Below are 22,951 nucleotides of genomic sequence, written 5' to 3'. Positions count from 1 at the left end.
GCTGAGGATGGCTGCTGAACACGATTACTGATGAGTATAAAATACCTTCAAAAGCAAGTGAGAAGATGTGAAAAGGAAATCAAATGTTGAGGTGAGTACAGCGATAGTAAAGTGATAGTAGAACAGGCTTAAACGGGGTGAGGTTGGACGTCTTATCCAGAGACAAGTAGGATATGGTACCTGAAGGTTTCAAAGCTATATGTCGGCAGTAGGCTTATGAAGACATTGGAGGATGTCTTGTAAACGGAACGAGGATTATTTTCCAGACCAATTTGAAAAGGAAGACAGTCCATCACCCAGCTCAAAGCAGCGTTTACAGGTCACGTGCCCGTGAGGGCGTTTGCAAGGAGGGGCAGTGAACAGTCTTTCTACAACCACTAGGGCTACTCATAGATTGTCGGTGTGGAACTCTGTTTGGCAACAGTCCATAGACGATGAGAACATCTATGTTAGTAAGCTGGATACCCTGGTGTTGGGGATGTGGATGTGCTGTGAGTTCAGCCATGTAAGCCTATCTGAGCAGCACTATAACTGAATATGGGCCGCAGCGGGTGGTGGGCAGCTTAACTAGCTGGGCCTCAAAGACCTAGAAGACGTCTCTATGTGACGGGCAAAGGAGCCTGCTTTAATTAAGTTCGATTCGCTGCCTCTCCGTCCGCGATGGATGGCACACCAGTCCTTCCCAAGACTCGTCTCATCTACCTTCCGGAAGACTGTTCGCCCTCATCCTCGTCATCATTATCTCCCATGCCAAATTCTAATACAGCCGAGATAATAATGGGATAACGGAGAGTCGCGAAATCAAGCTACTCCCCCCCAATTCGCGTGATGCCACGATGGGACTACCCGGTATAGTTCAGCTCCTCTATCGCTTCTCATCCGTATCAACCAGATATGATAGCTCCCCATCCGATAATGTTTCGGATCTGCTTTTGGTAGAACCGTCAGACCTCTACCTATTAACTACAGTACTGACGAAATGTATACCCTTCCAAAATGTGTGTGCATGTGCGTGTGTATTTGCACCCATAGTAAATCTGCTTAGGGCTTTGAAGCTGCTCCGGGAGGTGGTCAACCCTATGGGGACTAGTCCCTGAGAGTAGGATCGGAAATGTCCAGCCGGGGCGACTCACCAAAGCGCCGCATAAACGTGGAAGGCAGTAGACAATGCAAACTACTGACCACGGTGGCGAGGGCAGCGACATTGATCCGGACCACGATGTCTGGGATAATTAAATCGCACGGTCGGACGACCCAGCATCTGGCCTGGCCCTCATTCCTGACCCGTGAATAGAGGGGATCACCGTGACGACTCGGGAGGGATTTGCCGTCTTGAGATGCCACTGTCTCCTGGTACCGCCGTGTTGAGAAACCTCGCTGCGGACGCGGTCGGCAACATGATACTATCCCGTACGTGGCCTACAAGTGACAGCACCGAACAAGCTCTATCAGAGGTACAGTCACATCACGTAGCACACGCAAAAGGTGGAAGCCGGTGTGAAGAGACGAGGCGGCGTTGCTGCCGGAAGCGTATTTCCCGGGGTTGCGGACCGCCCGGTGCAGGATGTGCATGACGGTGGAGATGAACAAGGCCCGAGAGGTAGAGGCTTCAGTTGAAAACATAGTCGAGAGTGCGACTGCCGGGGAATGTAGAAGGGGAAGGAAAGTAGGCAAGGAGGGCACCGTGATTCTGTCAACTGTCAGCAATTTGATCATGTAACACTAGAACAAAGAAATGTATACCGAGAGAGTCCCCGAGTGGTGGACCATTGTTCCAGAGCAGAATACCGCTAAGACAATCAGCAAGACACATCTGCTATCCAGTTCAGCAGAGCCTGCGATGCAAGACATTTCTATAGAGTCATCGCATGAAAAGCGCAACTTGCGGATTCTCCAGCTCACACACCCCACAGCATATGGCAAAGTCTGTGCCGCTGCGGTACGGTTGTGGGATGGTGGGATATGTGGGATGCCGTACGACAACCATCTAAGCTTCTAGAAGGCATGCGGAATAATCTGCATCGAACAGATGGGGCCATCTTGAGGCATTTGAATTGCTTGGGTAAGAATCTATCATATGGAACGAATAACTCAGGTAATTTGATCATGATGAGTCAGGTGGGTGAGTGGGTGAGCGGGTGGGTGGCAATGAGGCTATTCCGGTGGGATAATAGAAATGAAACTGACAGAGGAATCAGCAGCAAGACAAGATATATAGGGGCGCAAAGCTATCCCTCAAGCTACCACTTCCTCTTCTTCATCACATTCACTCTGTCAATCAATCAGATATCCCTACTTGTCGACCAAGAACAAAATCAAGCAAACAAATCCTCCCAATCCAGAACAGCCAACGTCGAAATGCCCGCCTTCCAAGGTTCCGTCTCCGTGACGCACATCACCACCGCGACGGCGATCCTTAACATCGACGGGGTGCGCTTCCTGACCGACCCCGTCTTCTGCCCCGCGGGGTCCGAATACGACTACGACGGCTGGGCCAAAGCCGACTGGGCCGCCTGGGGCTACGAGCAGGCCCCGCCCCCGGTGAAGCTGCGCAGCCAGGCCGGCCCGGCGCTGCAGCTGGACGAGCTGCCGCCCATCGACGCCGTGCTGCTCAGCCACGAGGACCACGTCGACAACCTCGACCCGCTGGGCCGGCAGCTCCTCGACGGCCGCCACGTGTTTACGACCCCGGACGGCGCCCGCAACCTAGCCCCGCGGCCGGGCGTGGTCGGCCTCCAGCCCTGGCAGACGGTCGAGGCCGTCCTCGGCGGTAAGCGCTTCCGCATCACCGGCACCCCCTGCCAGCATTTCCCCGGCGGGGAAGTCACGGGGTTCATCGTGGAGTGCGACGCCTTCGGGGTGAGCGACGAGGGCCTTCCCAACGTGGTGTACTTCTCCGGGGATACCGTCTGGATCGACGAGCTGGCGGAGATCCGCAAGAAGTGGCATGTCGCGGTTGCCGTTGTGAACTTGGGCAATGCCTTGTTCCCCACCCCCAGGGGGATGCTGCAGATCACCTTCGACGGGAAGCAGGCGGCCCATCTGATGCGTGTGACCGGGGCGGATGTGATGGTCCCCATTCATTTTGAATCCTGGGAGCACTTCACGCAGCATCAGGAGGAACTGCGACTGGTGTTTAAGGAAGAGGGGATTGACGACAAGGTGTGCTGGTTGACGCCCGGTGTGGAGAAAACCGCTATCTAGGTGTGGTTTGGTGATTGAAACCAAAGGGGCTCGAAAAAGGTTGCCATGGAGAAAAGTCATCGATTAGACTCTAGAGTTCCGTTTGCATCGATTTTTTGTTTGAATTTGGTTTCTCTATATAGACAATTTCCATTTCACTAGAGAATTGTTTAAGGCTCCTGCCCGTTGCCCACCGACTCCCGCCATTCTGTATACAAGAATTAGTAGATCCTACTGTGCTAAACGAGATTAAAGGTGTATTTATATTTATACTAAAAAATATAAAATAATATAAATGTAGGCTTCTCACAGCTTGAAATACAGTTACTGTTTTGGAAAGTCTAAACAAATCCAACATAAGCCCGGTTAGTCCGGCTGTTCTCACCGCGGCCGCGGCGGCTACTATAGTAGTAAATGCAGTCTTCCTATTCATACATAAATTGTGATCAAAAAGCATGTTCATATGTAAAATTATAAATATATTGCATTTAATGCTTTATAGCAAATATTTACTGATCAATTAGCGTTCAGAACTCTGCCTGTACGCCCTGCACCACGCGCCCTATGAAACTTGATGTTGAAATTGTCTAACAATTCGTCCATCTTTCTGGTGTAAATAATATTGCAGAACGGCTGTTTAAATAAACTACAAGGCAGTTAGAACTGTGCATCGATTTTTCTGCCGGTCACATAATAAAGCCTGTACCTGTTTTAGTATATAAAATTCTAATGCACTTTCCTATCTAAAAAGATGGGCCACGCCCCACCGCCTGACGCAGCATAGCTAGGAGCGTGGGCGGGTAACAGGAAGAAGTGCCTTTAACAATTGTCTTTCACTACATCGTCTCTAAACTACCACGTCATAGACAACAAGTCTAAGACCATCAACAGCGGAAATGAGAATTATCGTAGTATATTATGATGCACCCACTCACAACCACCAAGTATCTACCCCGTCCGCCAACACCCTCGCACACGCCGAGATCCAATTCCCTTCCTCGCGCCCGTCCAACGGGGCCGACGCACCCCCGGACCTGCGCGCCTCGATCTGCAGCAACCGCGCCAGCTCCGGGTTGGACTGCGCCTCCCAGAGATGCCGACTATCCGGCGGCGGGAACTGCAGGTCCGAGAGACGCAAGACGCCCCGGTGTTCCTCCCGCCCATCGCCGACCCTGGCCAGCTCGTCTTCTCCCTCCACCATTTTGGCTGTATGCCCACTCAGCCGACAGACCTTGTGCATGGCCAAGCCGAGGCGCTTCAGCTCCTCGACCCCGACCCAGATGCACGCGACCGAGTCGATGGTCCGGTGGTACCGCTCCAGCATCAGCGGGTAGTAGAAGACGCTGTTGCGGAGGCAGGTAGTGACGAGGACGGAGAGGATGTGCGTGTCGTCGGGGGAGAGGGGGAGGATGAGATCCAGCGCGTGCGAAGGCTTGCTGCTCCCATGGCTCGGGCCGTGGCCTGCGCGGGTAAGCACCAGGGAGAAGATGAGATATAAGAGGATCGCCTGGTAGGTGGCTACGGGACATCGCGAGACGATCTCCTGTGTCGGTGCGGTGGGATCATGGTCGGGCGGATCCGCGGTGAATGGGATGGAGCGTGCCCAATTCTCCTGGTGTTGAGTTAGCGTTGAATTTGTGGATAGAAGGTCGGGCGGCCGGTGGAGAGCGGGGTTACCTGCTGTGCGAGGATGGAAGATCCCAGTTTGCGATGGAGATTGATCGCCGCCTCACGCGCCGAGGGGGTCTCGCTGACCCATAAACCGATCATGGAGACCACCTGCAGGAGCAGGAGGGGCTCGTCCGGGGGGCTGAAGGTGGCGCGATGCAGGATGGGCCAGTGGGGGTGGAAGTGGGTGAAGTAGAGGTGGATGTAGGGGGTGAATTGGGAGGTGGAATTGTCTTGGGTGGGGGGAGATGGGGGAGATGGGGGAGATTGGGGAGATTGGGGAGACTGGGGAGACTGAGGAGGAAGAGACTGCACTTCAGGAGATGATGGTGACTGGTGTGGTTGTTGTGGTTGTTGTAGATGCTGGGGGCGGTGGTGGTAAATACAGGGTTGGGGCTGGGCACGACAGCGATTGCAAGGCTTGCCTCCGCCGCACCGCGTCTTGGCCTGCCGGCAGCCCAGGCACGCTTGGGCCGTGCGAGTTGTTGAGACTGCTTGTGGGTCGTCGTGGTGGTCCAGGCGAATGTGACGACGGAGAGAGTCACTGCAAGCTGATTAGTGTTTCATTTTCGAATGATTGCCTCTCTTACAGTTCAGTTCTAACCGACCTTCTGGAGAATGAACGGGCGCAAAAGGGACAGGCCCGGGCCAAGGCCCCCGTGTGCTGCCCTTCATGGCGGTTGCGGTGCTCTTTGCGCTGGAAGCTGGAGTTGCACCCGGCTATTCGACACTTGAATCGAGGACCAGTGTTTCGCAAGGGAGAGGGAGACATCTTTCTGCTTTGCTTCTGCTTCCTACGGACCTTGTGTTCACTTGATGAAGAAGGGGGAGATAGAAATGATGATTCCATCCCACCGGCTCCACAAATCCACGATTTCCATCCCACCGGATCTCCCGGAGTCGCCACTTGCCGCTTCAGAGTTGGTAATCGCGGCAGTCAACCATAGAATTCTGCCCCGCGTAATAGAACAAGAATAAATATCTAGTTGTATTGACTGTCTCATTTGCTCTTTAACAAGCCTATTCTAGTCTGAGTACCGACATGTTGCATCGTATATATATTCAGCAGGCCGGTGAGACCGTCCCGGCATTTTTCAGTCCCAGTTAGAGCCCCAACGAAATCAGAAGTGTAGCTTCTTCTGCACGGTGCTGCACTTCGACAATCCAACCGGCCAGATCTCGGAGTCAACCCTTTTTCCACGCACCGATGTCTAAATCCACTGGTCCAAAGAGTACCCATTCCTGTACGCCAGCGCCGTCTGCGGCCCCTCCGCGTCAATGATATAGGCATACTCGCAGCGATCAAACGACACCTTGGACTGGTCGCGATAGAATCCATCGTACCGGCCATCCATGGCCTCCAGTAGGTTACTCACCGACCCGTCCGGGTGGAGGACCTCCCACGGCTTGATACAAGTCCGGCCCTGGCACGACTTCAGTACGAGCAATAGAGCATCCAGGCGATCAATCACCGCGGGAATGTCAAAGCCCAGGATTGTCGCGTTGGTGGTTGAGACGTGCGGGTGAAGGTTGTTGACTTGGTAGGGGTCGGTCTGGATTTGAGTTTGGTCAGTATAGAGGATATAGTGGGGCTGGGGAGAGTGCAACATACACTCAAATCGTAGAGCTCGTGCTCGTTGTTGCACCAGACGGAGTAGAAGAGGTTGTACTCTTGGCTGAGGATGCGGACGGCCTTGTAGGTGTTGTTGGGAACGGTGGGGGTGCCTGCATTTCATTCTTGGGTGTTAGTAGTCACATTGGAGTTCTTTTGCGGGGGTAAAGGGACGGATAAATGTACCTAGGTTGGACAGCCCACCCTCTAGCATCGCCTGGCCCCAGTACTCGACCGCTACATGCTCGTGCAGCGTGCCCTCAACCTCGGCAACGGGCATGGGAGTCCCGTCGAAGTCGTCGCGGAGCGGCAGGCTCGCCAAGGAAAACAGCGTGGGGGCAATGTCGATGTGAGTAGTGACAATATCCTGCTCCTGACCTTCAGGGATCCCCGGGCCACGGATGAAGAACGGTACGCGGATGTCCTCGTCGAACGCGCAGGTTTTGCCCGGGGGCAGCCGGTGCTGGCTGATGTGGAAACCATTGTCGGACGTGTAGATAATGTAGGTGTTGTTGATCTGGGCACTCGCCTCCAGGCGGGTGATGAGAGAGTCGACCAGTTCATCGACACCCTGTAGGGCTCGAAGTCGCTGTCGGTAGTAGTGGTCGTTATAATCGATGACGGATTGGTTGCGGTAGGGAAGTTGGTGGATCCAGCTGACACCGGTGGGCTACGACGGTCAGAACCTGGGCCCGCTAGATGGTAAAGATAGATTGTGACGGACTCACCTCCTTGGGATTGAAGTTGGCCGTACGCGGGACTTTGGCGTCGGGGAAGAGGTGCTTATGACGTTCTTCAGGGATGGGCTCATCCATCCACAACGGCCCGGCTCCACCACCGTAGGTCCCGTTCATGTTCGAGTGAGGTGCGATCGGGGTCACGGTGAGGAAGAAGGGCCGTTCGCCGGCAAGAGCATCTTCTAAAAAGCCCATGGCTTTCTCGGTCAGGACCTCGGTGGTGTGACGGCCCAGATAGCTGACAGGCAGGTCGTGGTTGCGCTGATACGTGGCGTTCATGTAGTCGTAAGTGTAGGGGTCCAGTACGAAGTCAGAGCCATTGAACCCGGCGGCATGGGGCTTGTTGTAGTTTTCGACAGATTGTGCGTTCATCAACTTGCCGGCGTAGTATGTGTCGTACCCAGCTTGCTGCATCCAGACCGGAAGGTAGTTGTCATTGAACCCTTGACTGATAAACTTGGGATACCCACCTATCTCCGGTCAGTCTCAGAGCGGCAGGCCTAGGGGCAGCAACTTACCCCATGGGGGATGCACATCTGTCACATTCGTGTTATGGGCCTGCCGTCCAGTCAAGAGGCTGACCCGCGACGGGCAACAAAGGGCCGTAGTCACGAAGTGGTTGACGAAAGACATTCCCTTGTCTTGCATGTGCTTTGTAGTGAAAGGCATATACGAGAGAGAGTCCAATTTCAGATCCTGGTCATCAGCCATGATGAAAAGGAAGTTGGGCGGTTTCGAGACCGACTGAGCCGCGGTTAGGCCTGGCTCAAGGGCAGCCATAAGGCCCCAAGTGATAGCCAAGCGATCTCTGGACAACTTCATGTTGCGCAACTGTTGAGCTGGTTGGAATGCCACAAGAAACCACTGTATTCCTCGACGCCGGTATTTAAACCTTCCTCGACAAGTCGCTTGAGCATGATGCCACAGGACTCGGCTTTCCACACTTTCTAGCGTGCCCCTCGATGGGCGCACCTTCGCCGAATCCTGCGATCCTTCCCGACGCCTATGTAGATATGATCCCAATGATCATCAATCTTTTCCTGTTGAGAAAAGGTCAAATGAACGGCTATCGTGATACCAAAGCCATACTTCAAACCCTCGGTGTGGGTCACCGAGGATTATACGAGGACGCTAGCTGAGGGGAGGTGGAGCCGGTCTTCAGGCCTCAGCCAACTGGAAAAGGGGTTTGAGTCTTGCAGGGTCTTCAGTTTGTGGTCCAATGACCCACATTCCCCATTTGGAGGCTCAAGGTAAGCATATTTGTCATGCCGGTGGGATGCTTGCCACGACAAGAACCCTCTTCCAGTATTATAGATAATTTAATTTGCTTGAGGTGGCAAATCCTGGCCTGGGTCTTGAAGGATTCCTAGCGTGGGGTGCTACAGGCAATGCCCACAAGGAACCCTCAACAAAATAATATTTGCGTCAAGGATCGGTGAACAAATACAGAGCGCTGAATTCGGGCCTAGATGGCCCGTCTTTGTGGGCAAATCCTCACGTGGAGGTGGAGGGAGAGAAAACGTCCAGCAGAGGACGAGTGTCGCACGAGACTGCTGCGTGAACCTCCATCACAGCCTGACGAATTCGTTGCATCGCGCTCGCAGCAATGGGCCACGCCTCCCCCATCGACCTGAGGACCCCTAAATTCAGCGCCAAATACTGCTGCCTGGGCCCCGGGGGTTGCAGGCCATCGCTGAGCATGAGTGCTACGTGTATCACGGAGCTTATCACCAGTGTGCAAGCAAAGAACGGGCTGTGGTTGATGACCGAGGGCGACAATGACGCGAGTCGGGAGAGTTGGACGGCACTCTCTGCTACTTTTGCGGTGTGCAATTGAGGGTCCGGGGAAGTGGTGACGAGGGCGGGCGGCGACGAACAAAGGATGCGGCCGGTGATGGGGAGAAAGGCCAAAAGGCAAGAACGTGGGAAGTGCAGATAGATACTGGCGCAGTGCATCAGCATCACGGCCTGCATCATTGCCTCCTCCAAAACACCATTCGACTGGAGAATGGGGCGTTGACTGGATGGCAATCGATGGAACCACGCGGTGATGGCGGCGCTGAGTACGTCGAGCGTCTCCTGAGTGATATGCGACTCGCCGGCGCGCAAGCATTTCCGTAGCATCATGGCGGCTTCGATCCGGTAGGCACCGGGAGAGAACTCGTCATCTCCGCAGAACAGACTATTCTGTTCCATGTCGGCGAGGGTGGGCGGGAGAGGACTCATAATACAGCCTGAGTGATACTCTTCTGGACCGCAGGGAAGGGGGACTTGGGGCGTCTCTCTCATCTCAAATTGGAGGTATCCATCGGCCTGAACAGCTGCGAGTAGCACATCAACCACAAAAATCTCCCACCACGTCCGTCGGAGACTCTCGGCCCTCAAGGGAGCGTCTACGCTAAGCGCGTCGGAAGCCTCGCGACCGTGCAGACCCAATTCCAGCGCACACTGGAGGGCCTGGCCGAGACAAGACCGAGCCTCGTGACTTTGCTGTCGCCCGTGTTGTAAGATGGCCAGAAGCAGGAAGGCCTGTGTCTTTTCGACCGTCAAATCGGCGGCCTGCACCGCCAGAAGTAGTGTCTTGCTGCCATCATGGAAAAACTGAGGCGACAAATAATGTAGACTGGTAAACTCCATGATATCCAGTAAGTAAGAAGGGGGATTGGATTCTAGGAGAGTTTCCATTGGGGGCAGGAAAGGATGTGCCTGGTGAAAGTGGAGGTAGTAGAGGGAAATCAACTGCAAGCCTTGTTCCTGTCCCCGGAGCGAAGCGAATTGCTGCAGATCATGTTCATGTGATTGTGGCTGTTCGTGGTGTTGTAGACTTTGCTCATTCACCTCAGCCATTGACTTCAATGGTACAGGTGAGGCGAGGGATAAAATCGAAGAAGATGGCAAGGCTGGGCGACATTTGCGACCACGGCGAGAGGGAATGAAGTGGCATGGAAGACCAATTGACTGGCACCGAGTACATCCAGCCAGATTGCCATCACATTTTAGGTGCTTGTCTCGGCAGTTTAGACAGGCTACAGGGGTAGTGCAGTCCATGATGACGGGATTGAATAGGGCTTGTCTAATGGGGGGGAGTATGATATAACATAAGTACGGAGTATGCGTTGGAAGAAACGGTGGGTGAAGTAGAAAGAAGGAATGGGAGGAGCAGATGGAACGGATGAACGGATGAACGGATTATTCATTCCTCCGGCAACAACATCAACATCATCAACATCAACATCATCATTCAGGAGTCTATAGCAGAAAAGACCATTCTTTCTCCTTTCCATCCAGAGTCACGCTATCTATTCTACCTCAATCTCCAACTCTTCGTCGAGTTCACACAGACTACGCCCAACCCAGCACTTATACTTGCCCACATCCAATCGCCACTGCCCGGTTTTCACATCATACCATCGCAGCTCCGATCCAGGAATGGTGATAGTCACTTCGCGCGACTCTCCTGGAGGGACGGCGATTTTGGCGAAGCCGGCTAACGTTCTTGGATAGCTGATAAGGCCCATCTCCTCGATACGTGCCGAGGGAGCCACGTACACCTGCACCACTTCCTGCCCGTCGCAACCCCCAACGTTCAGGACCCGGGTGTGGACTGAAACCCTGGTCTCAGGAGAAGAACCAACGCTGAGGGTGCCGCTGATGCGAATATCTGCAAGCTCAAAGCGAGTATACGAGAGGCCGAACCCAAATGACCACAGAGGCGGAATCCCCCGGGCATCGAGATGCCGATACCCAACCAACACTTCTTCCCCAAATGTGTTGCGATCCTGCGCAGCCTCTCCAGGAAACCAGGCGCTCGAGCCATGATCCTCGAGTCGCTGGGGAAAGGTGATGGGAAGCTTGCCCGAGAAGTTACAATGACCCAGGAGAGCCTCCGCCAGGGCCTGGCCGTTTTCCTGGCCCTGGTACCAGGCCATCACGATCCCTGCCGCGGCATCCGCCCAAGGCATAGTCACCGCACTGCCCGACTGCACGACGACAACCGTATTGGGGTTGGCTGCACAGACAGCGCCCACGAGCTCGTCGGTGCGACCCGGGAGCTGCATGTGGGCCCGGTCGCCTCCCTCCCCTTCGGAATCCTTGTTGTGGCCGACGACGACCACGGCCACGTCTGCTTCGCGGGCCGAATCAACAGCCTGCTCCAGCATCAGCGTCTCGTCCCGCTCCAGGGCGAGTCCCACGCGCACGCCCGATATGCGAGGGAATAGCGTGTTGTCGAAGGCGTCGACGAGCGGCAAGGTCACGACATTGTCTACTCGCAGTCGGTAGGGGCGGCCAGCTTCGAGATCCATGCTAGCAGTCCGATCCTCGCTCGAACAACCCAGGAATCCACCAGTCACAACGTCCCACTCACTGTTATCGATGAGCAGCTCATCGTCGAGGAACAACTTGGCTTTTCCGGTGTTGGCTAGGCTCCAGGTGTAGCGGCCCGATTCGGATGGAGTGACTACCCCGACAGCCTGGTACGAGTACGGCCGACCCTCCAGCGCGGCTGGAATATCCCCATCACTCATGAGATAAATGAGCGAGTCTTCCCACAGACTGGTCGCCACGACCGGCCCCTCGAAAGCATGGCCTGCAAAGAAGCTCACGTGCAGACCCTGGCGGGATCCGTCCGGGACGGTCAATTGACCGCCCAAAAGAGGGGGGCGCAGACTGTCGCGGATGCCGGAGCGATATGTGAGCTTAATGTCCGGGTTCGCAGCCCGAAGCGCGTTGCGGAGGCACTCTTCGGGCGTGGTGATGTAGAAAGGATTGACGGCGGCGCTGCCCGCTCCACCAGCCGTGGGCTTGCGAGCGTTAGGCCCAATGATTGCGATCTTCCGCAACCTCGAGGGTTGAAGAGGCAGTACGCTCTCGTTTTTCAGCAGCACAAGGCCACTTTGCGCCGTCTCGCGCACGATCTGATGGAGCGTAGGGTCGTTGGTGGTTTGTTCGGAGGACACCTCCGTGGAATCAGACGAGTTGTTCAGTAACCCCGTTTGTTCCAGGAGCTGCAGCATTCGTCGCACACTCGGATCGACGTGTGTGGCCACATCAATGCGACCGGCCTGAATGGCGGCTAACAGGCGCTCACCCCGACGTACCGGCGGACCCGGCATCTCCAGGTCAGTCGTGGCCAGCAAGCTTTCGACCGTACTGTTCAAACCTCCCCAGTCGCTCATAACCAACCGATCATACTGCAGCTCCTTTCTCAGCAGGCGCGGCAGGATTTGAGGACTGAGATCGGCATGTAGCCCGTTGATCTTGGGGTAGCTGACCATGGCCGTCCACGGCGCTGCTTCCGTTTCCTGCACAGCCATGGCGAATGGCTTCATGTAGACCTCTCGCAGGGTACGCTCATCAATCGTTTGGTCGACATTGAACCGCCGAGTCTCGGTATCGTTCAGGATAAAATGTTTCATGCAGGCCCCGACCCCCTGGCTCTGAATGCCGCGGATCATTGCAATGGCCATCACCCCGACCAGATAGGGGTCTTCCCCATAGCCTTCGAAATTCCGCCCGCCCAAGGGCGAGCGCGACAGGTTCATGGTCGGGGCCAGCAGGACCTGGCAGCCCTTGCGTCGGGTCTCCTGCCCCAGAACGGTCCCGACTTTCTCCACCAGGGCCGGATCAAAGGTGGCGGCCAGCGACACCCCGCACGGAATCCAGGTGGTCAGGGAGCCGTACGTCCATTTGGACCCGCGGGCTCCGGCCGGGCCGTCGGTCATCTTCAGACTGGGGATGTGTAGCCGGTCGATGTTGGCGGTTTCCCACATGTTCTTGCCCGCAAGCAGGGCGACTTTCTCCTCCAGTGTGAGAGACTGGAGGAGCTGGTTGACAGCTGACGAGGGGATATTGGAATACATTCTTGGCGGACAGGGAGAGAAGAAGTTTAGTTTGGCAGGTTGACCATCCACGCACAGGGGAGTGGTGGTTTTTGAGGTGGTTTGTGTGCAGGCAGATGGTCCACGCATCCCTGCCATTTTTGGCAGCGTTAGCATTATACATGCGGTACAGACATGAATTACCCTATTTAGACGTCAAAGTCTGCTGTTTCCTGGCCATCGCAGTGGCCCCATTCCTCGCGTGAGCCTCTTCCAGACCCCTCTTGTGTCGGCGATATAGTGGGGGGGGGGATTTCGCCGACTTAGTGGAGAAGACCCACTCAAGCCCTCATCCATCAACCAAGTGGGTCTCCCACATCGCGTGGGCATTGCTGCAATGACCGGGGGGTCCGCATCTCCAGTGACTAACTAGTGTGGGGAAGTAGAACACGGGGTCCTGGCTCGTCATTATTCTCTGGAGACAAATTCTCTCTCTCACTGTGTCTCTCTCTCTCTCTCTCTCTCACTATTGGTAAGGCTTGATTCAGTCTAGTAATCCTTCACGGCCACGTTCACTGTTAAGCAGACGCCACCGGCTCGAAGCAGACATACACACGAAGGATTCCGACCTTCGCCAAGCAGGTGCGAATCCTTTCCCCATGAATCCGAGTAGCGATTGGATGGCACCATGACTGATAGACCTCTGTAGAATCATGCTCAAGGCATTATCATGGAACGGTTGCTGGCTCTCTCGTTGTTCCACGTATTTAGATAAAAGGCGGCGAAAGGTCCTTAGCAAAGAGGAAGAATCCGACAGGTCTGCAACCGCAAGCAAAACGTGGCTGCAGTGCTCTTCTCGCATCTTTACTTCCTCTCTTGCAGTTTCCTTCCACCAATGGCGGCGCCTGATAGCATACGGAGTCTCCCATGGCTCATCTGGGCTGTAGCGATCTTCGGGTCCCTCTCCTCCGCAGGGTTCGGGTTCGACCAAGCCTGGTGGGCGAGTATCATGAGCTCCCAGCAGTTTGCCCGTCGATTCGGACACTACAGCCACCCTCAAGAGATCTGGGTGCTGAGCGACCGGCAGCAATCGCTGGGCACCGGACTGGGCTATGCCGGGGTCATCCTGGGGCTTCTGTGCGCCACCCCGTTGAACGAACGGTTCGGCCGCAAGAATAGCCTGTGGATCCAGTCGGCCGTGGTGAGCGTGGGCGTGATCATCGAGTCCACCTGCCAGACGAGCTATGCTCAGTTCCTCGTGGGCAAAGCCGTCGTCTACTTCGGCGGCGGCATCGCCTCCAACGTGATCCCGGTCTACCAGGGCGAGTGCGCGCCCCAGGCCCTCCGTGGGGTGATGGCAGGCACGTACAACGTCTTCCTGATGGTCGGCGGACTGGTGGCGGCCCTCATCGTCTACCTCTGTCGCCACATCCCCAGTGACTGGGCCTGGCGCGGAGTCGTGGTGGCGCAGATCGCCATCCCGCTGCTGAACTGGATCAGTCTGCCCCTTCTTCCCGAGTCACCGTACTGGCTGATGCACCGCGGACGCCTCGACGAAGCCGGGGCCAGTCTGGCTCGACTGCGCGGCATTCCCCTCGCGGACGCCCAGGTCGAGGTCGCTCGCCTCTCACAGCAACAACAACAACAACAGCAATCGCAAAAGCCACAGCATAATCAAGCGCAGCATCCCGACGAGTCCTCCTCCTGGGCTGTCTGCTTCAGCAACCCCATCTACCGCCGCCGCACCGCCATCTGTGTCGGGGCGCAAGTCTTCCAACAGGCGCAAGGCATCTCCTTCGTCGCCAACTACCAGGCCGTCTTCCTGCAACAGATCGGCTTCCGCCAGGTCCTCCTGATGTCCGTGGTGGTGTATGTCATCGGGATCGCCGGCAACCTCACCGGCGTGGCCGTCACCGACCGTCTGGGCCGGCGGCTCGTGCTGCTGGTCTCCGCCGCCCTGCTGGCCGCATGTATGCTCACCATCGGCGGGCTGACGTGCACGCCGACCGACAGCTACGGGAGACAGGTCGGCGCGGTGGTCATGCTCATGCTGTGGTTCTTCACCTTCCAGAGCACCTGGGGCCCGTTGGCGTGGGTGATCACGGCCGAAGTGCCCCCGGCCGCCGCGGTGCGGGAGAAGATGGTCACCCTGGCGGGGTTTGCGGCGTACGGCACGGGGCTGGTGATTGTGTTTGTGAACCCGTATACGCAGGCGGCGATCGGCGGCAGCGTGGCGTTTATCTATGGAGGATTGTCGGTGGTGGCGACGGTGTTCGTGTGGTTGGTGGTGCCGGAGCTCAAGCAGCGGTCGCTGGAGGAGATTGATGAGATGTTCGCCGAGCGGGTGTCGGCCAGAGCCTTTGGGAGGTATCAGTGTCAGAGCATGTTGTCCAGGAGGGACGTTGAAGGGAAGACAGGATCTTGGCAGGAAGAGTGTGTTGAGAAGTTGTGATGGGGTTTGTACGTAAAGCTTAGATTTATGAAGATGATGAAGAAGAAGGATAAGACAATATGATCAAGACTAGATTTCTACCCAATCAGACATATTGTACTATACCTGTTGGGTGGTGAGTCTATATCCACGATGCTGTATGTACTGTGTAGTACATGTAGGCCTATCTATAAGCACCACTACTGCCCAGATGATACGAAGGGGCTGATTTTCACAGTCATGCATACTTTCTGTGTCTTCCTCGTTTAAATATATGCTCTATTACTCTCAAGCCCTTGGCTACAGGAGTCTATCCGACCTACCCCATGCCATTAAGTGCATCTCTGACAGTCTCACGAAGAATAAGCACTATGCTTCCGGATCCGACCTCCCCACTTGAAGAACAGCCACGGGAGGGGCGCAAAGCACACAGCCAAGAACCCCAATAAGCTAGACGCCCAGCTATAACCTAGATTGTGGTACACTGAGAACGTCGAATTAGACCTGAAGGTGAACCGGGAAGAGCTAGCTCAGAAGAACATACTGGCGAGAGTGAAAAGAGGGAACGAGCCGCCGATGCCGTACCGCAGCAGGCCATTGGCGGCCAACGCGGATGCTCCGAACTGCGCCCCATAGACACGCGTTAGATACAGGGCGGTCGACACCTATGATGATGCGGTCAATATGAGAGATACGGCAGAGTGAGGAAGGGTTGCGCACGAAGATCATAATGTTGGAGCACCCAAAGAGCCCAATGGCGACGATACTGCTCATCCAGTGCACATGGGGAGTCGATGTCCATGCAAACCAGAACAGTGCCGCCGGCATCCACGGGCTAGCCAACATCGCCGCCCATAGGACGCGTTCCGGTGGCGCGGGGGTGCCCTCTGGGTGTCGTCGACGGTGCAGAGCCATCGTGTACTGGTCTGCCGCCAGAAGCCCCAGACAGCCCAGGGCGCACCCCAGCGCCAGGGCAATGAAGACCAAGCCGCACTGACCCGGCGTGAAGCCGTAGACATTGGTATACACGAGAGGTACACAGGCGAGGAAGCAGAAGAGGACGGAGAAGTTGAGCGAGGAATAGAGCGAGCAGAGAGCCACGATGGGCTCGGTCAGGAGCATGTAGACCGGTCGTGCTAGGGTGACGGTGAGCATCATCCTGACGCCAGCCAGACCCCCGGGGATTGGACTCGGAGGAACGGGCAGTCCCAGCTTGACGGCGCGACGGTGGAGGATCGGGCGAGCGTAGGACTCCTGCGCCCCTGCACTGAACGCCCAGCAGGCGGCCCCCAGAAACAGCGTCGTCCACTGCGACCAGCGCCAGCTCTTGTACTCGGCCACCCAGCCCCCGACCAGAGATCCGATGGCAGGGCCCATGAAGGCGATGGTCATGAGGATCGTCACGCCACGGCCGGTCGCTGGCCCGCTCCACATGTCCATGATTGTGCCCGCTCCGACAGCCAGCGGAGCCGAGATGAACATCCCCGCCAGCAAGCGGCACACGGTGAGACTTGCCAGGTTGTCCGAAAACCCGGCCCCGAGAATGAACAGCATTGCTAGCGGGGTCATAACGAGGTAGATAAACCGCCGGCCATAGGTCTCGCTGAGAGGGGCGGCGATCATGGGTCCAAAGGCCAATCCGTACACGTACATGGTGAAAGGTAGAAGCGATTTGGTGGAGGAGGTGTGAAATGCGGCTTGAACATGACCGTGAGAGGGCGAGTAGATGGCAAGTCCGAATGATCTATACAATTTCAGGTACCTGACGTTAGCTTTGACACATACCCAGTTCGCATTGCTTGTGTACTCACATCAGAAGACACAGTACTGAAGGGATCGCTGTGTTGTAGAGTTTCTTATGTGTAGCCCAGTTCTGCGCGTTGGCTGGGTCTTCCGCCCATTCTGGAAGTTCTGGTGAGGTGATAGACACCGTCTTGGGCTCGTTACTGTCTAAGCTGTCTGACTCCATCGTTGTTTTTGGCCGACTCGTCTGTGCATGTTAGTCCTTGGTATGAAGGATCATGCATTTATAAAAGCTCGGGAGGAGTAACCATGAGTGCTATAGAACAAACGGATAATCGGATGTGGTGAAGTGGGCAAAGGCCGGCGGCCCCACTATTTCGGCGAAATCCTCCTTGATCGGTCGGACCCCTGGATTACAGTGGATTTGGACGACGGCGTGGAGGGCTTTCTATGCTCACATTGATAGGGAGCAAGCCTGATCCTCTGCGTCTCGAGCAGAATTATTCCTTCCGGTTTGAAAGGTTGTTGGTCTTATCTAAAAGAAAAGAAAAAGAAAATACAGTTTTCCCTCCGTTAGCCCGTTCCCAATGCAGTTTTACTAGATAGTCCAGTCGATTTTGACCAACTGAACACGGCCTGATTTGCTTTGCTGTAATATTGATATGTTTCTATTATTGATATTCGCTGAAACAAGAACCAAACTGTATTTGCATACTAAGAACCCTATTGAAGACTTTTGACATCTGTGAATTCACCGTCATGTATCATTCGCGGACAAATCAGGATGCAGCGCCATCCAGATCGTAACCCGCACACCCTATGACACTGCAAGCGAGCTGCCCTTCTATAAAGTACTAAGGCATCCTGAATGCATACATCTACACTAAGCAAGTACTTTACTACCAGAACATCGCGCAAAATTCCAGCCAAGGACCAAGAACTACCTTGACTGCTCCTGCGCCATCGCCTCCCGCTTCTCCCGCAGCACCTTCTGCACCTCCTCCCTCGCCTTCATCCGGCCCATCCACGCCCTCACATTGGGATACTGCTCCTCCAGCTCCCGAACAACGCCCTCATCCCGCACCATGAGCGGCACCAACTCCTGCCACGGCACGAAGCACAGATCCACAAACGTGCACTTCTCCCCGACCAGCCACTCTTTGCCCTGCAGCGCGCAGTCCAGCACCCCCATCACCCGCCGGATCTCCGCCGTATACCGCTTGATCGCAAGCGGCACCCGCTCGGGCTGCCGCTGGAACCATCCCAGCTGCCCGTAGTAGGGCCCCTGCCCGGAGACCTGGAAGTGCAGCCACTGCTGGAGGTGATGGCGCTCCGGGAGAGTCTCGTAGCTGAGCTGGTGGCTCGAGTCGTAGGTTTCGATCAGGTAATTCACAATCGCGCCGGACTCCCACAGCGTAAGGTTGTTCTGGTTGGGGTCGATGATGGTCGGGAGACGGCCGTTCAGGCAGAGATCCACGTAGGGGGACTTCTTGACGTCGGCGAAGTCGACCATCACCGTCTCGTAGGGGAGGTGGAGGGCCGAGAGGATGAGGGCGACCTTCCACGGGTTGGGCCCGATGGGGTGCGAGTAGAGGGTGATCGGTTGCATGGTTGTTGGGGGTGTACCGATGTACTATACCGTCGAAGAGAGAACTGGGTTGCGATGGTGGAATTTGTTCCGGAATCCTTCTTGTGAACTACCTAGTATCCTACAGGGGGTAGTTATATAGGGTCGGGCCGGATGAGGGGTCCGGCCAGGTTGAGTGGATTGCATTCGCCGAAATCTCGGTTCATTCGCCGAGCATGCTGTAAGCGAGTCCTCGGATGGCAGCATTCACAAAGGATGGGGTCAGATTTGGTTGAGGGTGAAGAAGCGGATGGATAGGATGGATCAGAGCCATGGGCTCCCTGGGACTGCAACGGGAATTCGCCCATTGCAGTATAGTGTTCGGCGACGTGGTAGGCCGATCATAAATGCACGCGAGGAGCTGGCATTGGTGAGCCCGCATGGTAGTCTGTTTCCACTACATAGTAGCGGCCAGGAAACTTGTTTGGCTAGTACAGCCTGTGACAGCGCTTGAGACACCGAAACCTCCCCAGGATGCCTGAGAGTATTTCTCATAGTAGAGGAACGTATTAAAGCAAGCCTTCTGCTTGTCATTGATGCGACCCCACCCGAGCCGGTGGCAATGTGTGTTGTGGTCAAGGAGGCCTCCGGACACCGCGATTTAGAACCGCCAAGACAGCATCATGAACCGGGGGTCAGAACAGAGCGCATTTTTATTTAAGCAAATAGGATCATCAACAACACCAAAAGATAAACCAGCACATACGACCACAGGGTGTGGAAAACAGGGCTTCCCGTCCGCTCAGCCGTACTTAATCCACACGCCGGGAGGTTAGTAGTTGGGTGGGTGACCACCAGCGAATCCCTTCTGTTGTATGTTTTTGCCTTTTTTCCCACCCGTCCTATGCTTATTCTTATTCTCTCTCACTTACCTGCTCCCAAGTAGGCCCTCTCGACTAGGATCCATATTTTTATTTTGCCTGTATTATTGCACGATGTGTATGTGCCTCCTCCGCCGTATCGGGGCTGAGTACATTCCTACCCATCAATTGGCCGCTCGCCTGTTCACTCCCGAGGTATATTCCACGGCTCGCTGGTTGCAGTGTAATCTCCCGCAGACGATTCAAGATCAGAAATTCGATCTTGAGCTTGATGCCATAGACACACGGCTTCAGCGCGCCCTGCAAGTAGAACATCCTGGCGCACTGGATGCCGAAAAATGTGAAGTCCAGCACGATGATCAGGACATTAGCGTAGACCAGCTGCCATAGCACATTAGTTTGCCCCTTCAAGCTTGGACGGTCAGGCTCGACGCCGTGGAGGAGGGCAGATGCCGATCGTGGGGCATAGGGTGAATAGGGACGTTCACGCAGCGGGGCGCGGCCGCGCTGGAATGTTCGTGTCTGTAAGATGTATAGCGTGCTGAGGGCGGTTTCTTGGATGAGGAAGGCGGCCAGCTGCACGCGGTCCCAGATGAGGTTGGCGGAGGAGAGGGCAGGATTGATATTTGTGGCTTGCTATGGAGAGATATTGTGAGTGACCTATTTAACCTGCCTATTGCTCTGTCTTCTTTGGTAGAGTCGAGGACCCTTACCGCCATAATCCCGATCACGATAGTCGGTATCGAGAACACCACCGAGTTGGCGATGAGGATAAACTTTATCGTCCTCAAAACCTTTGCATTGCGTAACAGTAGATGGAGTCGCGAGTATAAGACCCAACTTTGCGGAACGACCATGATCAGCCATGTGAGGTAGATCATAGTGATGGAGGGGACGGGGTCCGTCCAGACATGGAAGTCGGCGAGGATGATAAAGAGAGGTTGGAGGACGATCGCCCACGAGACGAGTGCGCAGGACCAGAAATATAGTCCGCGGCGTCGCTTGAAGGTCAAGAACAGGGACGCATTCACCTCCAGCCCTAGCCACCAGGAGATTCCGATGAAGGCGGCCATTGTCATGGACATGCGCAGGTCCTGCCTGATGTCGTTTATGCTGGGAGACCGGTGAGTTACGATCTCCGCCCGTCCTGGCTGTTTCAAATGATTGTTACTTGAGTTATGATTTTGAGGATCGGCGTGCTTGCTTGGGGCCGCAGGTACCGTTGGAGTAAACGGAGTAACTATATGGTACAGAAGAATGACTCGGCATTTCTAATAGTAATTGTTTGCTATATTGAAGAAGTATGTGGTGTAACCAGGTCAAGCCCATCATTGCCGTACATCAGGTGTTTGCTTCTACTCAAATTGTATCGCACCCAAGGCAACTAAGCGGCTGGAAGAGGATGCTGGATCCCAACCATCAGCTACACATCTACTACGAGATGAGTCATATGGAGATAGAAAACAGGTGATTATTCCGTAAGCGCATTTGATACAAGCCCTGGGCCAGGAACAAAGATCAGTACTCAGCTGGATGCCTTGCCCCTTTTCCTATCCCGGTGGCACCGGCATCCCTGCGAGCACTTGAGGTCCGGCGCATTTGAAATTGGCGAGTAAGCGATTTCCTTGACGGGAAGGAGACAAAGCTCGGCGCTCCAAGCTACAAGAAATTGCAAGGATTATGATGGTCGTGACTGAGGAATAGTCAGGCGCGGCAGAGTCATGGCCCAGCGATCAGCGTTCTTTCTTTGTTCGCGATATACATAGAATTAGCATTAAGGGCTACCACAACAAACTTGTATACCCCTTTCCAACATTCGCATAAATCTCAAAGCTGGCCAGCTTGCGACCTGCCATATTATCTGACATTATCACATGCTGCTCAAAAGATAACCCTTAAAATCAGCTATCCAAAGACAACCCCACAGAACCAAAATCCGAAGCAAAGCAACTCCCAGAGCAAATGACGCTGGCAACCACCACCTACACCGTGCAGCAAGTCATCTCCGCCCTGAACCTCACCCCCCATCCCGAGAAGGGCTACTACATCGAGACGTTCCGTGACCCGAACACCACCCCCGAGGGCCGCGCCGCCAGCACCTACATCTACTACCTCCTCGAGGGCGAGTCCGGCCTCTCACACTGGCACCGCGTGCTCGACGCCGTCGAAGTCTGGTACTACTATGCCGGCGCTCCACTGCAGCTGTCGCTGGCTTGGGACGATGGTACAGCCGTGCGCAACCTTGTCCTAGGCCCGGATGTCTGGACCGACCAGCGACCGCAGATTGTGATTGAACGCGGAGAGTGGCAGCATGCGCTGTCCTTGGGAGACTGGACGCTGGTGGGGTACTCTGTTGCGCCGGGGTTTGAATTCGGGGGCTTTGAGATGGCGGAGCCGGGGTGGGAGCCAAAGGGGCTGGGGAGCGGGGAAGAGCCAAAGGGGGAGAGGGAGGAGGGGATCAAAGGCTGAATGGGTTGTTGTTTCATTCTTCGGATGTTGGCGAAAGAAGACCATGTTTCAATTCGCTAATTGCTCCGAAGGCGGGATGAGGAAGTTGACTTAGGGTGGTATCCCTGAACTCTAGAATCGGATTCTCGAGGCGTCTGCATCGGGCATGGGGGATCCACCACGCGAGCTAGCAGAAAGAAGGTCCTTACTAGCCAACGCTAGCTCAGCCCTAAGAGGCTCCTCAATACTTTTACACACTTATTCTTTCCTGGATACCTCACTCTGGGGACCGCTGTCATATACATACTTATCTCGATGAGTACGTACATAACAATTTGGGGTCGCGTTAATCCAGCCCCGTGGATACAAACAAGTGAGGACACCACCTTGTCTGGTACAGTACAAGGGCGTTACAGCCGAGTTGCAAGAAGTCGCGAAGAAGAAATCCGGGTGAAAGTGGAAGAAATATTCTCTGTGTCGCCCACCGCAAGAAGACAAGATACCGTACTGTACAGATCAACCTATCAATGTGGTTGTGCCAGCAAATTCAGGCAATCATATGCGCGAGACATATCAGGATTGATTGGAGAAGTCCGGAGCGGGCAACTTATGTGGGGAGCCTGAAGCTGGCACCCATGGTTCAAGTCGGAAGGCAAAAGATTTTCCGCTGGGTCATCCGAGCCTTGGATGGTTAATTCCTTCTTAGTTATCGGGAACACCTCGAAGTGAGAGATTGCTTTACAGTACATCTGAGTTGACACAGATTATGCTCCGAGGATCAGGCAAACCCGAGAAAGCTATGTGGCGGCGGCGGCAGACTGCAGTGAAGGCTTCAATCACACACCTACGGATCCTCGGTAAA

The 22,951-nt window shown here is 55.1% G+C and overlaps 9 protein-coding genes across 9 annotated transcripts; 3 read left to right on the top strand and 6 right to left on the bottom strand.

The window, feature by feature from the left end:
• Positions 1-2,358: 2,358 nt before the first annotated feature.
• Positions 2,359-3,204, top strand: BO72DRAFT_476152 (MBL fold metallo-hydrolase; the record flags this gene model as incomplete). Its single annotated transcript, XM_040947376.1, has 1 exon — positions 2,359-3,204. One exon carries the CDS (start codon positions 2,359-2,361, stop codon positions 3,202-3,204), a length of 846 nt encoding a protein of 281 aa, XP_040803066.1.
• Positions 3,205-4,110: 906 nt separating this feature from the next.
• On the bottom strand, positions 4,111-5,653 carry BO72DRAFT_400334 (Zn(II)2Cys6 transcription factor). The gene is made up of 3 exons (XM_040942150.1): positions 5,460-5,653; positions 4,861-5,395; positions 4,111-4,795 (listed from the first exon to the last, which is right to left on the bottom strand). The coding sequence occupies exons 1-3, from the start codon at positions 5,621-5,623 to the stop codon at positions 4,115-4,117; spliced, it is 1,380 nt and encodes a 459-aa protein (XP_040803065.1). The 5' UTR covers positions 5,624-5,653; the 3' UTR covers positions 4,111-4,114.
• A 409-nt stretch (positions 5,654-6,062) lies between these two features.
• BO72DRAFT_457199 (sulfatase family protein) lies at positions 6,063-8,022 on the bottom strand (the record flags this gene model as incomplete). Its single annotated transcript, XM_040946323.1, has 5 exons — positions 6,063-6,404; positions 6,464-6,576; positions 6,650-7,133; positions 7,192-7,670; positions 7,719-8,022. 5 exons carry the CDS (start codon positions 8,020-8,022, stop codon positions 6,063-6,065), a joined length of 1,722 nt encoding a protein of 573 aa, XP_040803064.1.
• Positions 8,023-8,694: 672 nt separating this feature from the next.
• BO72DRAFT_457198 (putative beta-glucosidase precursor) lies at positions 8,695-13,061 on the bottom strand (the record flags this gene model as incomplete). The annotated part of the gene is made up of 2 exons (XM_040946322.1): positions 8,695-10,005; positions 10,509-13,061. The coding sequence occupies 2 exons, from the start codon at positions 13,059-13,061 to the stop codon at positions 8,695-8,697; spliced, it is 3,864 nt and encodes a 1,287-aa protein (XP_040803063.1).
• Positions 13,062-13,914: 853 nt separating this feature from the next.
• Positions 13,915-15,537, top strand: BO72DRAFT_505985 (hexose carrier protein; the record flags this gene model as incomplete). Its single annotated transcript, XM_040949209.1, has 1 exon — positions 13,915-15,537. The coding sequence occupies one exon, from the start codon at positions 13,915-13,917 to the stop codon at positions 15,469-15,471; it is 1,557 nt and encodes a 518-aa protein (XP_040803062.1). The 3' UTR covers positions 15,472-15,537.
• Positions 15,538-15,803: 266 nt separating this feature from the next.
• On the bottom strand, positions 15,804-17,419 carry BO72DRAFT_526171 (MFS transporter; the record flags this gene model as incomplete). Its single annotated transcript, XM_040950008.1, has 4 exons — positions 15,804-15,934; positions 15,995-16,115; positions 16,171-17,194; positions 17,262-17,419. The coding sequence occupies 4 exons, from the start codon at positions 17,417-17,419 to the stop codon at positions 15,804-15,806; spliced, it is 1,434 nt and encodes a 477-aa protein (XP_040803061.1).
• Positions 17,420-18,133: 714 nt separating this feature from the next.
• Positions 18,134-18,862, bottom strand: BO72DRAFT_505979 (glutathione S-transferase family protein; the record flags this gene model as incomplete). The annotated part of the gene is made up of 1 exon (XM_040949208.1): positions 18,134-18,862. The coding sequence occupies exon 1, from the start codon at positions 18,800-18,802 to the stop codon at positions 18,134-18,136; it is 669 nt and encodes a 222-aa protein (XP_040803060.1). The 5' UTR covers positions 18,803-18,862.
• Positions 18,863-19,731: 869 nt separating this feature from the next.
• Positions 19,732-20,714, bottom strand: BO72DRAFT_494406 (uncharacterized protein; the record flags this gene model as incomplete). The annotated part of the gene is made up of 2 exons (XM_040948466.1): positions 19,732-20,277; positions 20,355-20,714. 2 exons carry the CDS (start codon positions 20,712-20,714, stop codon positions 19,732-19,734), a joined length of 906 nt encoding a protein of 301 aa, XP_040803059.1.
• Positions 20,715-21,603: 889 nt separating this feature from the next.
• On the top strand, positions 21,604-22,110 carry BO72DRAFT_457193 (cupin domain-containing protein; the record flags this gene model as incomplete). The annotated part of the gene is made up of 1 exon (XM_040946321.1): positions 21,604-22,110. One exon carries the CDS (start codon positions 21,604-21,606, stop codon positions 22,108-22,110), a length of 507 nt encoding a protein of 168 aa, XP_040803058.1.
• Between the last annotated feature and the right edge of the window lie 841 nt (positions 22,111-22,951).

The sequence above is a fragment of the Aspergillus fijiensis genome, assembly GCF_003184825.1.
Source record: "Aspergillus fijiensis CBS 313.89 unplaced genomic scaffold BO72scaffold_14, whole genome shotgun sequence".
NCBI lineage: Eukaryota > Fungi > Ascomycota > Eurotiomycetes > Eurotiales > Aspergillaceae > Aspergillus > Aspergillus fijiensis.
This window is presented reverse-complemented; position numbering and strand designations above follow the sequence as displayed.

Excerpts from the sequence above, each read along its gene's own strand:
- BO72DRAFT_400334 (XM_040942150.1), bottom strand. The coding sequence starts at position 5,623 with ATGTCTCCCTCTCCCTTGCGAAACACTGGTCCTCGATTCAAGTGTCGA. Across the intron at positions 5,396-5,459 it reads GCCCGTTCATTCTCCAGAAG|TGACTCTCTCCGTCGTCACA; the intron begins GTCGGTTAGAAC and ends ATCAGCTTGCAG. Across the intron at positions 4,796-4,860 it reads CTTCCATCCTCGCACAGCAG|GAGAATTGGGCACGCTCCAT; the intron begins GTAACCCCGCTC and ends ACTCAACACCAG.